The 11,955-nt window shown below is 44.1% G+C and overlaps 1 protein-coding gene across 1 annotated transcript in view; it reads right to left on the bottom strand.

Moving 5' to 3' along the window:
• Window positions 1-2,611: 2,611 nt before the first annotated feature.
• Window positions 2,612-11,955, bottom strand: part of CFAP206 (cilia and flagella associated protein 206) — a 58,336-nt gene continuing 48,992 nt past the window's right edge. The window contains exon 13 of the mRNA XM_040350077.1: window positions 2,612-3,052. Within this exon, the coding sequence (XP_040206011.1) occupies window positions 2,819-3,052 (234 nt within the window). The 3' untranslated portion in view covers window positions 2,612-2,818. The remainder of the gene's footprint in view (window positions 3,053-11,955) is intronic.

Raw genomic sequence — 11,955 nt, 5'->3', positions numbered from 1 at the left:
AAATCAATAAAATGCTGCAGCCATTTATATGATTATTTGTGTGTGTTTTTTTCTATTTATTCAAATTTATTAAATAATTGTTATATTCGAGTTACTATAATGGTGCAGCCTTCTGTCCCATGTATAGTAATAGGACTTGAATGCAATAAATGAAGTCTTGAGAATATACCATAAGTTTTATCTGCAAAGGTGGCTTTACAACTGTCTGAATCACTTCTATTGACCAGCTGGGAGCTTGCTAAAGCATATGTAAACGGCCACAAGTTTGTTTATGCTTTACTGTGCACTCCCTGCGCTTCATTTGTCTGTTGGAATTGTGGGTTTAAACTCAGTGTAAAGTCTCTATAGGTCAGTGTTGGAGCTTGCACGACATTCTCTCCTTTACCATATCAGTGTTCAGGCTTAATCACTGCATCCTGGAAGGAAGAGGACATCCTCCCCTATCCCCATGAAGCACCATGTACAGTATTTTAGAGGTCTGTCCGATGAATAGATACAGTAAGCAGGGAGCATGGGAAAAGCAAGTATCAGTGAGTGGTGGAATTAGAGAACCTGCCACTGCCTATTTGCCCTCAATAGAACAGTAGTTTATAAGAAGTAAATGCATCAATTGGCAGACTCGGTATGTGGAAGGCATATGTACACTCCTACAAGTAGACAAAAAAACACATAGGCAGTTAAAATATATACTGCATGGAGTTTAATACATGTTCTTAATGCACAAAGTCACCAATGTTATCTTTGCATCTTTTAAAGTAGAAGTCCACCCTAAAAAGTCCACCCTAAAACTAAAATCCCTGCATCTACAGACACCCACGATCTAATACTAACCTATCTAGCCCTGTAAAGCAAAAAATCACTATACATATCTTTTCTGCAGCCGATCCAACTCGATCCCGCGCTGAGCTGTCAGCCGCAGCTTCGCTGTGGAGGCGGTTGCAGAGGACATGTCCAACAACGGAAGCCCCATAGTAACTCTATGAGTGACGTCACTCCCCATTAATTTCACAGCTGCTGCCACTGGAGATCGGACTGTAGCAGCTTCAGAAAAAGCATGTATACTGATTTCTTCTTTACAGGGCTAGATAGGCTAGTCTAATGCCCTGTACACACGAGCAGAATTTCCGTCGGAAAAAAGTTGAATGGTTTTTCCGACGGAATTCCGCTGAAGCTTGGCTTGCATAGACACGGTCACACAAAAGTTCTCTGAACTTTCTAGCGTTACGAACGCGGTGACGTACAACACTAAGATGAGAAAAAGCAGTTCAATGCTTCCGAGCATGTGTCGAATTGTTTCTGCGCATGCATGTTTTTTTTCCCCATAGGAATTGCATACAGACACGCGGATTTTCCGATAGGAATTTTTTCCCGTCTGAAAAATTGAGAACCTGCTCTCAAACTTTTGCTGGTGGAAATTTCGACAGCAAAATTCTGATGGAGCATACACACGGTTGGAATTTCCGATGAAAAGCTCACATGAGACTTTTGCTGGCGGAAATTCCGCTCGTGTGTATGGGGCATTAGAATGTGGATGTCTGTAGATGCAGGGATTTTAGTTATAGGGTGGACCTACACTTTAAAGTAGTCTAAATCAGCCAGACTCTCTTTGACAGTCAAATACCAATTCTATGTTACAATGCTATTATGATTAATTTACAAGAAAATACACAGCGTTTGTGGCTTATAATGACCTAATAGGAAATACACTATATTACCAAAAGTATTAGGATGCCTGCCTTTACTCACACATGAACTTTAATGGCATCCCAGTCTTAGTCAGTAGATTTAATATTGAGTTGGCCCACCCTTTGCAGCTGTAACTCTTCTGGGAAGGCTATCCACAAGGTTTAGGAGTGTGTGCACGGGTGGAATGGGAAGGGGCCACCCCCAAACGTTTCCCACAAAGTTGGAAGCATGAAATTGTCCAAAATGTCTTGGTATGCTGATGTCTTAAGAGTTCCCCTCACTGGAACTAAGGGGCCAAGTCCAACCCCTGAAAAACAGCCCCACACCATAATCCCCCCTCCACCAAATGATTTGGACCAGTGCATAAAGCAAGGTCCATAAAAACATGGATGAGCAAGTTTGGGGTGGAGAAACTTGACTGGCCTCAAACCGATAGAACACCTTTGGGAGGAATTAAAGCGGAGACTGCAAACCAGGCCTTCTTGTCCACATCAGTGCCCGACCTCACAAATGCGCTTCTGGAAGAATGGTCAAACATTCCCATAGACACACTCCTAAACCTTGTGCACAGCCTTCCCAGAAGAGTTGAAGCTGTTATAGCTGCAAAGGGTGGGCCAACTCAATATTGAACCCTACGAACTAAGACTGGATGCCGTTAAAGAATATGTGCGTGTGAAGGCAGGCGTCCCAATACTTATTGTAATATAGTGTATGTATCACATGAGTGGCTGCATTCTTACTTGAGGCGAGTGTCGTTGGTCGTTTTTACAGGCTTTTCTTAGCGTTTGTAATAGATTTTTTTTTTTTTATGTTTTTGCAGGGGTTGATTTACTTAAGGCAAACAGGCTATGCACTGCAAGTGCAGTTGCTCTAGATCTGAGGGGAACATGCAAGAAAAAAAAAAATTATTGGACGATAGCATTCAGCAGAGCTTCCTCTAATTTCAAAGCTTCCCCTCAGATCTAGTGCAACTGCACTTGCCTTTAGAAAATCAACCTCAATATGTGCATTTTTCAGGTGTTCCCAATGAAGTCTATTGGCGCCAAATTGCATAAAGCTTGTAGCTCGAAAGAAGCTCATGTACTTTTGTTTTGAAGCTTCAAGCTACAAACACTCGGATGCGAATGGGGCCTTAGGATTCTTCAATATCTCTGGTTAGATTTACTTTAACCATGTTTGTCGGCTTTAATAAACCACATCCACGAAGACCAGCTAGAAAAACTTGAGGTTTAGGGACGTTGCTTGAATTGTCCTGTTTTGTCTGAGTGCTCACTTGCTTTGGAAGATACACCTGTGAAAAGTTCTCTCTTCTCATGTGGCTACCATGAGTCTGCATTGAGTGTGTCACTTTCTGTCGCAAATTGGTCTGCAAGAAACAAAATGGAAACAGTGTGATCACAACAACTTTTGAAGAAATGATATCCAAACTCTAGCCAGAAAAATTGTATCTGCTCCTGTGAATACCCCAAAAATACTAAAAGAAAAGACTAGGAGGTATGGCTTCTCAGCTCATAGTGGTAGTAGTTCTGCAAGACTGCTTGTGTCATCATGTATCAAGGCACACAATAGGGGCCAGATCCACGTACCTCGGCGTAAATATAGGCGGGCGTAGCGTATCTCAGATACACTATGCCGCCGTAACTTAGAGAGGAGGATCCTTATCCACAAAGAATAAGTTACGGCGGTGTAGTCGAAATGCGTCGGCGTAAGGGCGCGAAATTCAAATGACTAAGATGTGGGCGTGTTTTATGGTAATTCAACTTGACCCCACCCTAAATGCCGTTTTTTTTTAATGGCGCATGCGCCGTCCGTGGGGCTATCCCAGTGCGCCTGCTCGAAATCACGTCGCAAATAGTCAATGCTTTCGACGTGAACGTAATTTACGCAAAGCCCTATTTGCGAAGGTTTTACGCAAACAACGTAAACGACGGAAAATTTGACGCTGGCCCGACGTCCATACTTAACATTGCGTACGCCTCATAGACCCAGGGGTAACGTTACGCCGAAAAAAGCCTTACGTAAACGACGTAAAAAAATGCGCCGGCCGGACGTACGTTCTGAGAATCGGCGTATCTAGCTAATTTGCATACTCTACGCGAAAATCAACGGAAGCGCCACCTAGCGGCCAGCGTAAATTTGCACCTAAGATCCGACGGCGTACTGAGGCCCCGTACACACAAGAGGATTATCCGCTGGAAACGGTCCTCCGGACCGTTTCCGCGGATAAATCCTCTGGCGGATTTGGATCTGATGGTTGTACTAACCATCAGATCGAAATCCGCGTGGAATACATCCGCGGTGACGTGGCCGCGCCGTCGCCGCAATGATGACGCGGCGACATGCGCAACGCTGTAAGATAAAGACTTCCACGCATGCGTCGAATCATTACGACGCATGCGAGGGAGGGAATCGGACGGATTGATCCGGTGAGTCTGTACAGACCACCGGATCAATCCGCTGGACTGGATTCCAGCAGATGGATTTTCTAGCATGCTAGAAAATTTTTATCCGCTGGAAATCCATCAGCCCGAAAAAAATCCGCGGATAAATATCCGCTAGGCCGTACACACCACAGGATCTATCTGCTGGAACTGATCTGCAGATAAATACCAGTGGATAGATCCTCTCGTGTGTACGGGGCCTAAGACGTACGTCAGTCGGATCTAGCCCCCATTCAGGCGGATCTTGTTTTGTGGATTCAAAACAAAGATACGCCGGAGCATCCTAGAAGTTACGCGGCGTATCAATAGATACGTCGACGTAACTTCTTTGTGGATCTGGCCCTAGGAGTCAGAAAGCACAGTAGTAAAGATGTTGTAAATGAACACACATTTCTTTTGTTAGTAAGTTGTTTTAACTAGTGATCTATAGCTGAGTGAAACAGTCAAGTTGCTCCACCGTAAACAAACTCATCCATGTCTTTATGGACCTTGCTTTGTGCACTGGTCCAAATCATTTGGTGGAGGGGGGATTATGGTGTGGGATTGTTTTTCAGGGGTTGGGATTGGCCCCTTAGTTCAAGTGAAGGGAACCCTTAAAGCGTCAGCATACCAAGACATTTTGGACAATTTCATGCTCCCAACATTGTGGGAACAGTTTGGGGACGGCCCCTTCCTGTCCCAACATGACTGCACACCAGTGCACAAAGCAAGGTCCATAAAGACACGGATGAGTGAGTTTGGGATGGAGGAACTTGACTAGCTTGCACATAGTCCTGATTTAGCAAGGTCTAAACTAAACTGTATTGTTAAAGATTCCCCTGCTTTTAAGACTTGAAGCAACAATCTCAGTTAGGAAGTTCAGCTTCTTTGGCACTACCTAAAACCTACAATCTGTGCTGGATTTTTAACTTTTCTAATCTCCACACTCAGTTTCTGTGGGATTATCTACTGCTTAAGGGTTGAGCGTAAACAGGTTTGCAGGTATTTGCTGACAAATACCTGCAAACCTGTTTACGCTCAACCCTTAAGTATACCTAAAGGTTCGTACACACGGTCGGACATCCAACAAAATTTCCCTTGGATTTTTGACTTAATTGATTTGTCCGATCACACCCATAGCATACACACGCTCTGACTTTTCTGCAAACTTTTCTAACACTTTCCCAACATCACGTGGTTTTACTTGCTCTTTACCGCCACCCTTTGGTTAACTTCTGCTATTGTTGGTTGAGTTTAACATTGGTTCTGAGCATGCGCATTTGTACTTTTTCCAAAAGTCCGATGGTTTGCTGTACACACGGTCGCACTTTGCACAATCGGACTTTTCGGAACAGAAAGTTGGTCCGTTCACAGACCCAACTTTTTGTCCGATTGAAGCCAAAAAAGTTGGTCCGATGGAACGTACACACGGTCGGACAAATACGAAAAGTGCCGGATTTTGAAGTTGGTTGGGCAAAAGTCCGACCGTGTGTACGGGGCTTAAGGCTCCTATCATTTTTTTCTGACTACCATTCAGATACATCACAGCTTTTGCTGTGGAATTTATTTTAAATTGGGTCATGGAGGATACTTATATGTCCTGTCTAATCTGGTTGACAATACACACTCAACCATACTTGAATACATTTCTTATCACCTTAGGCTTAGTGGATTATGTGATTTTCAGTTAAACCGGCTAAAAATGTAATTTCATTTTTTGACCAACTTATTGTAATATAGTGTATATATCACATGAGTGGCTGCATTCTTATGCCGCGTACAGACGGTCGTTTTTTGTGATGAAAAAAAACGACATTTTAAAAAACGTCATTTAAAATGATCGTGTGTGGGCAAAATGTCGTTTTATGTCTTAAGAAAAACGACAAAAAAAAAATTCGAACATGCTTGAATTTTTTGTGTCGTTTTTCAAAACGTATTTTTTTGTTTCACAGAAATTGACAGTGTGTAGCAAAAAATGACGTTTAAAACGACGTTTTTAAACCCGCGCATGCCCAGAAGCTAGTTATGAAGCGAGCTTCAATGGAAAAAAGTGGTGCACGTAACCGCGCTTTGCTAGAGCATTGTGAAAAACCGATGGTGTGTAGGCAACGTCGTTTTTGAAAATGAAGTTTCAAAAACGTTGTTTTATTTCATGATTTAAAACGTCGTTTTTTTTTCATCACAAAAAACGACCGTCTGTACGCGGCATTACTTGAGGCGAGTGAAATGAAACAAAAACTTGCATCCACACAAGTGATGTGGATGCAGGAATATCCACCTCTGTACTATTGTATTTTGACAGCGGGACCCCCCCCCCAAGAATACACTGTTTGGCACTGCAGCTATTGGTTGCATCAGCTGATTGAGAGATGGGTTTACAGCAGGACTGTTCAATAGAACAGAGGGGGCTACACACAGTTTGAAATTTGGCCAGTTCCAGCTGAACCGGACACAGTTTGATACTTGTATACCCAGCTTTAGAGTCCTTGTTTAAAGCGGAGTTCCACCCTAAAAATGAACTATTAACAGCTTGCCTTTAATTTAAAAAATAAATAAATTGTTTTATTGACTTCTATCTGGCTGTTACTAGGCAGTATTTGTAATCTGCCTAGTTCCTGGTCCTAGGTGGTTCAACTTCCTGTCCTAAGACCCCATTGCCATGTGTCTGGGCATAAACTGTGCATAAAAATCACCCAGCATGCACCTCTCCCTGAAAACCAGGAAGAAAGAGGAACTGGGCTTCACATGCCCACACATATGAGCTGGAGGATATAAGGTAAGCGTTTTCAATGATTTCTGGAACAATTGGGGAGCTATTAATATGTTTTAGGGACTATTTAATGTGCTTAATTTTAGCTTGCAAAAAAAATAAAAAATTATGCCCGGAACCCCGCTTTAAATCCCAAATTGAGTTAACTAGAATTACTCTCGGCCCTCTTGTCACAGTGACTTTATTTTGTGAAACCATGTGACAATGGCTCACATCTTTTAATTCTGATTAACTAGAATTTTCTCTCTCTTACTTTAGGGTTTATTGATCTTAACCACTTGCCGCCCGCCAATGATAGATTGACGGCGGCAAAGTGGTTGTAGAATCCTGACCGGACGTCATATGACGTCCTCAGGATTCTGAGCCGCTGCGCGCCCCCGGGGGCACGCATCGCGGCGATCGTTGTTGCGGTGTGTCAGTCTGACACCCCGCAACACCGATCTCGGTAAAGAGTCTCTCACGGAGACTCTTTACCATGTGATCAGCCGTGTCGAATCACGGCTGATCACGATGTAAACAGGAAGAGCCGTTGACGGCTCTTCCTCACTCGCGTCTGACAGACGCGAGTAGAGGAGAGCCAAACGGCTGCTCTCCTGACAGGGGGGGTTCGCGCTGATTGTTTATCAGCGCAGCCCCCCCTCGGATCGCCACATGGACCACCAGGGAAGCCCACCCTGGACCACCAGGGAAGCCCACCCTGGACCACCAGGGAAGGGCAGATCAAAAAAAAAAAGGCTAAAAAAAAAAAAAAAAAGGCTGTAATAAAAAAAAAGGCCAGATCAAAAAAAAATAAAGGCTAAAAAAAAAAAAGGCTGTAAAAAAAAAAGCATTAAAAAAAAATGATGCCAATCAGTGCCCACAAATGGGCACTGACTGGCAACATAGGTTAATCAGTGCCGCCCCAGTGTTCATCAGTGCCACCCTACAGTGCCCATCCATGCCCAGTGCCCACCTATCAGTGCCCATCTGTGCCACCCATAAGTAGCCATCAGTGCCACCCATAAGTGCCGCCCATGAGTGCCCATCTGTGCCGCCTATGAGTGCCCAGTGCCGCCTGTGTGTGCCCATCAGTGCCGCCTATGTGTGCCCATCAGTGCCGCCTATGTGTGCCCATCAGTGCCGCATACAAGCGCCGCCAATCAGTGCCACCTCATCTGTGACCGTCAGTACTACCTCATTGATGTCCAGTAGTGCCATCTCATCGGTGCCCATCAGTGCCGCCATATCAGTGCCCGTAATTGAAAGAGAAAACTTACTTATTTACAAAAAATTTAACAGAAAAAAAATAAAAAAAAATTTTTTTCAAAATTTTCAGTCTTTTTTTAGTTGTTGCGCAAAAAAAAAATCGCAGAGGTGATCAAATACCACCAAAAGAAAGCTCTATTTGTGGGAAAAAAAGGACGCCAATTTTGTTTGGGTACAGTGTAGCATGACCGCGCAATTGCCATTGAAAGTGCGACAGTGCTGAAAGCTGAAAATTGGCTTGGGCGGGAAGGTGTATACGTGCCCTGTATGGAAGTGGTTAAAGTATATGTAATCCCTCTTCTTGTAAAACAACCTATTTAGTTTAAAATAGCAATAAAAGGCAAAACATTTGTGTATAGATATAAAAAACATGATAAATACCATTTTTCCCTGTTTTTAAAAGTGATCATGTACCCTCCGTTCTCAGCTGCATAAGAGCCGGGGAAGGAGAAACAGCAGGGCACTGAGCTTCCCAGCGAAAGGCTGTGCAGCGGGTGTGTGTCAGGACAAGTGTGATCATTGGAGGAGAGCAGGCTGAGTTCCCAGCATAACTAGAGAACTGACCATGCTGTGCTTTTTCATACATGGTACAGCAGGCACATATCAGGAATATGAAATGTTGAGTTTACATATTCTTTAAATCTTGTTTCCTCTTTGTATTGCTTGCTTTGTGTGAAATACCTGTTGATCCTGCCAGCTCACCTGCTTTCCTACTTCAAAATGACCTGACTAGCAACAGAAGCACATCCATCCCAGCATAGTCAGTTTTCTGGCTGCACTGGGAGAACAGCCTTCCTGTCCTCCAATGGCCAAGACTTGTGCTGACACTCCTCCCTTTCCCAGCCATTTACTGGAAGGTTTGTGTGCTGCTGTTTCTCCACCCCTTACCTCTCCAAGCCCCTTCGGCAGCTAAGAACAAAGTAATCGCTTTAAAAAAGATTTCAGAATGAAAAGATTGAACCAATCCCATTTTTTGATGCTGTTTTCTCTATCTAAAGACTTTGTCTATCTGAATGTATCCATTTTTCTATTCTTGAATCTGGTTTTGTGAAACTTCCAGGTAGTTAGGAAAATTTATTTATGAGTCAGTCAAAAGCCTCTAACACACGATCATGCTTCCAACTGACTTATCCGTGGATTTCGCTCTGAAGGGCGTTGTCCGTGAACTTGGTATGCATACACACGGTTTTCAGGCCACAAACACGAACGTAGTGACGTAATAGACGCACTATGTGTTTTTTTCTGCTCTTTACCGCCACCCTTTGGGCAATTTCTGCTATTGTTGTCAGATCTTTAGCATTGGTTCTGAGCATGCGTGTTTGGACTTTAGTCCAATGGACTTGTGTACACACGATCGGATTAGCCGACGTAGGACTTTTGTTGCCGGAAAGTTTGTCTGTTCACACAGCGAACATTTATCCGATGAAAAAGCAAAAAAGTTTGTTCGATGGAGCGTACACACGGTCGGATTGTCAGCAAAAACAGGTCCGTCGGCAGTTTGTTGTCAAAAAGTCACATAGCCTTTAAAGTGTTACTAAAGTCCAATTTTTTTTATAAAATAACAAACATGTTATACTCACCTGCTCTATGCAGTGTTATTGCACAGAGTGCCCCAGATCCTCCTCGCCTCAGGTCCCCAACAGCAAACTTGGCTTCTCCTCTTCTTTTTCTATCCCTATAGCAAGCCCATTGCAAGCCGTTTGCTATGGGGACATGCTGTGCATGCTCGCTCCCAGGCCTGTGTGTCTATGGAGCCACGCTCCATAGACTTAAACAACGGGACTTAGGCTCACCCCCTTTCTGCATTTGATTGACAGCAGCAAGAGTCAATGGCTCCTGCTGCGGCTCGTATGCTGTGTGAAGAGGAATTAAGGGGAGAATAGATGCAGCTGTGCACAGCGCTGATCTCTTCTCCCGTCTCTTCCTCTTCATTAAGGCCCCTTTCTTACACGGAGAAGCGGAGGTGCGGTGGCGGTATAGCGGCGTGATTTTTAGCGCTGCTATACCGTCGTATTTACCGCGATATTTGGCCGCTAGCGGTGCGGTTTTAACCTCCGCTAGCGGCCGAAAAAGGGTTAATACCGCCCGCAATGTGCCTCTGCAGAGGAGCATTGCCGGCAGTATTACCGCGGTTTCCCATTGGTTTCAATGGGAAGGAGCGGCATAGGAGCGGTAAACACCCCGCTCCGATACCGCTCCAAAGATGAGGCTAGCAGGACTTTTGGAGCGGCTTTCAAATTGAAGACTGCAGGGCATAATTTTTTCAGGCGGTATAGCAGTGCTATTTTTAGCGCTGAACTGCCTGAAAAACGTATCAGTGTGAAAGGGGCCTTAGGTACAAAAAACTTAACAGTGCGTGCACTATCTTTCTTCTAGAACAGTGATCTCCAACCTGCGGCCCGGGGGCTGAAAGTGGCCCTTTGCTTGTCTGCATCAGGCCCTTGGGACACTATTCCTCCCACTGATACACTATTACCTCTACACCAACAATGGGGCATAATTCTTGTCACTCATACCAACAATAAGGAACAGGGCGCTATTCTTTCCACTGACACCAGTGATGGGACACTCTTTCTCCCACTGACACCAACTGCAGGGCCCTATTCCGTCCCTGACACCAATGATGGAGCACTATTCCTTCCCCTGATATAAACAATGGGGCAATGTTCCTCTCAATGACACCAATGATTGGGCACTATTTCTTCCCTTGATACCAACAATGGGGCAATGATTCGCCAACCAATCAATGATGGGGCATTTTTTTTACTCCTGTTGATATTGGGACATTTTCTATTCACAGTCTTTTGGCCACAGTCTAGCCCCTTCAAAGTCTGACGGACAGTAAACTGGCCCTTTTTTCAGAAAGTTTGGAGACCCCTGTTTTAGAAGAATTCTAATATTTTACCTATAACCATTAAAGTATACCTAGAGGCAAAACTTTTTTTTTTGTTTTTGATAGAGTGCAGAGGGACTAGAACACCTATCAGTTTTTATTGCGGTATGTGCCCCCATTAAGGAGATCCATCCTCTCTATTTGTCCTGTTTACCATTATCATTAAAAGTGAAAGTAAAAGAAAATCCCAAATTTTGGGTTGCCCCCAGAAAAGTAATAGAGGGAAAATCTTCCAATGGGGGCACTAGTTCTGGTGATCCTGGGTCCCCAAGGAATTCCTTTCATTTGCAGGGATTTCCTCTTACTTCCTGTTTGGTTATAGGACAGGAAGTGATGGGAAATCTCCCCAATGGGACACAGATGGCGAAAAAAAATTTGACAGGGGTTACAACCCTCCCTTACTCTATTCAAAATAAAAAAGTTGTTCCTATAGTTCTACTTTAATGCAAATGTACAGTGAAGTTCAAGCATCCTGGCACTTGGCTCGACTCTTCAACATCTGATTGATAATGCGAGTGCACACCTCACTGCACATGTACAGCAGGTAGTGTTAGTTTAAAACACTTTTTAGGTTGGTACAAAAGCAAAGGCGTTTTTTTGGCAGAAGACAAAAAGAAAATGGGGTAGATTCACGTACCTTTAGGCGGGCGTAGCGTATCTCCTATACGCCACGCCGCCGTGACTTTGAGAGGCGAGTTTGGTATTTTCAAAGATTTTGCCCCCGAAGTTACGGCGGCGTAGCATATTAGGGCCGGCGTAAGCCCGCCTAATTCAAATGTTGAAGCTGTGGGCGTGTTTTATGTATATTAACTGTGACCCCACGTAAATGATGTTTCGATTTGAACGGCGCATGCGCCGTCCGTGGACGTATCCCGGTGCGCATGCTCCAAATGATGTCGGCAAATCGTCATGCTTTCGACGTGAACGTAAATTACGGCCAG

Source organism: Rana temporaria, chromosome 4, assembly GCF_905171775.1.
Source record: "Rana temporaria chromosome 4, aRanTem1.1, whole genome shotgun sequence".
Taxonomy (NCBI): domain Eukaryota; kingdom Metazoa; phylum Chordata; class Amphibia; order Anura; family Ranidae; genus Rana; species Rana temporaria.
This window is presented reverse-complemented; position numbering and strand designations above follow the sequence as displayed.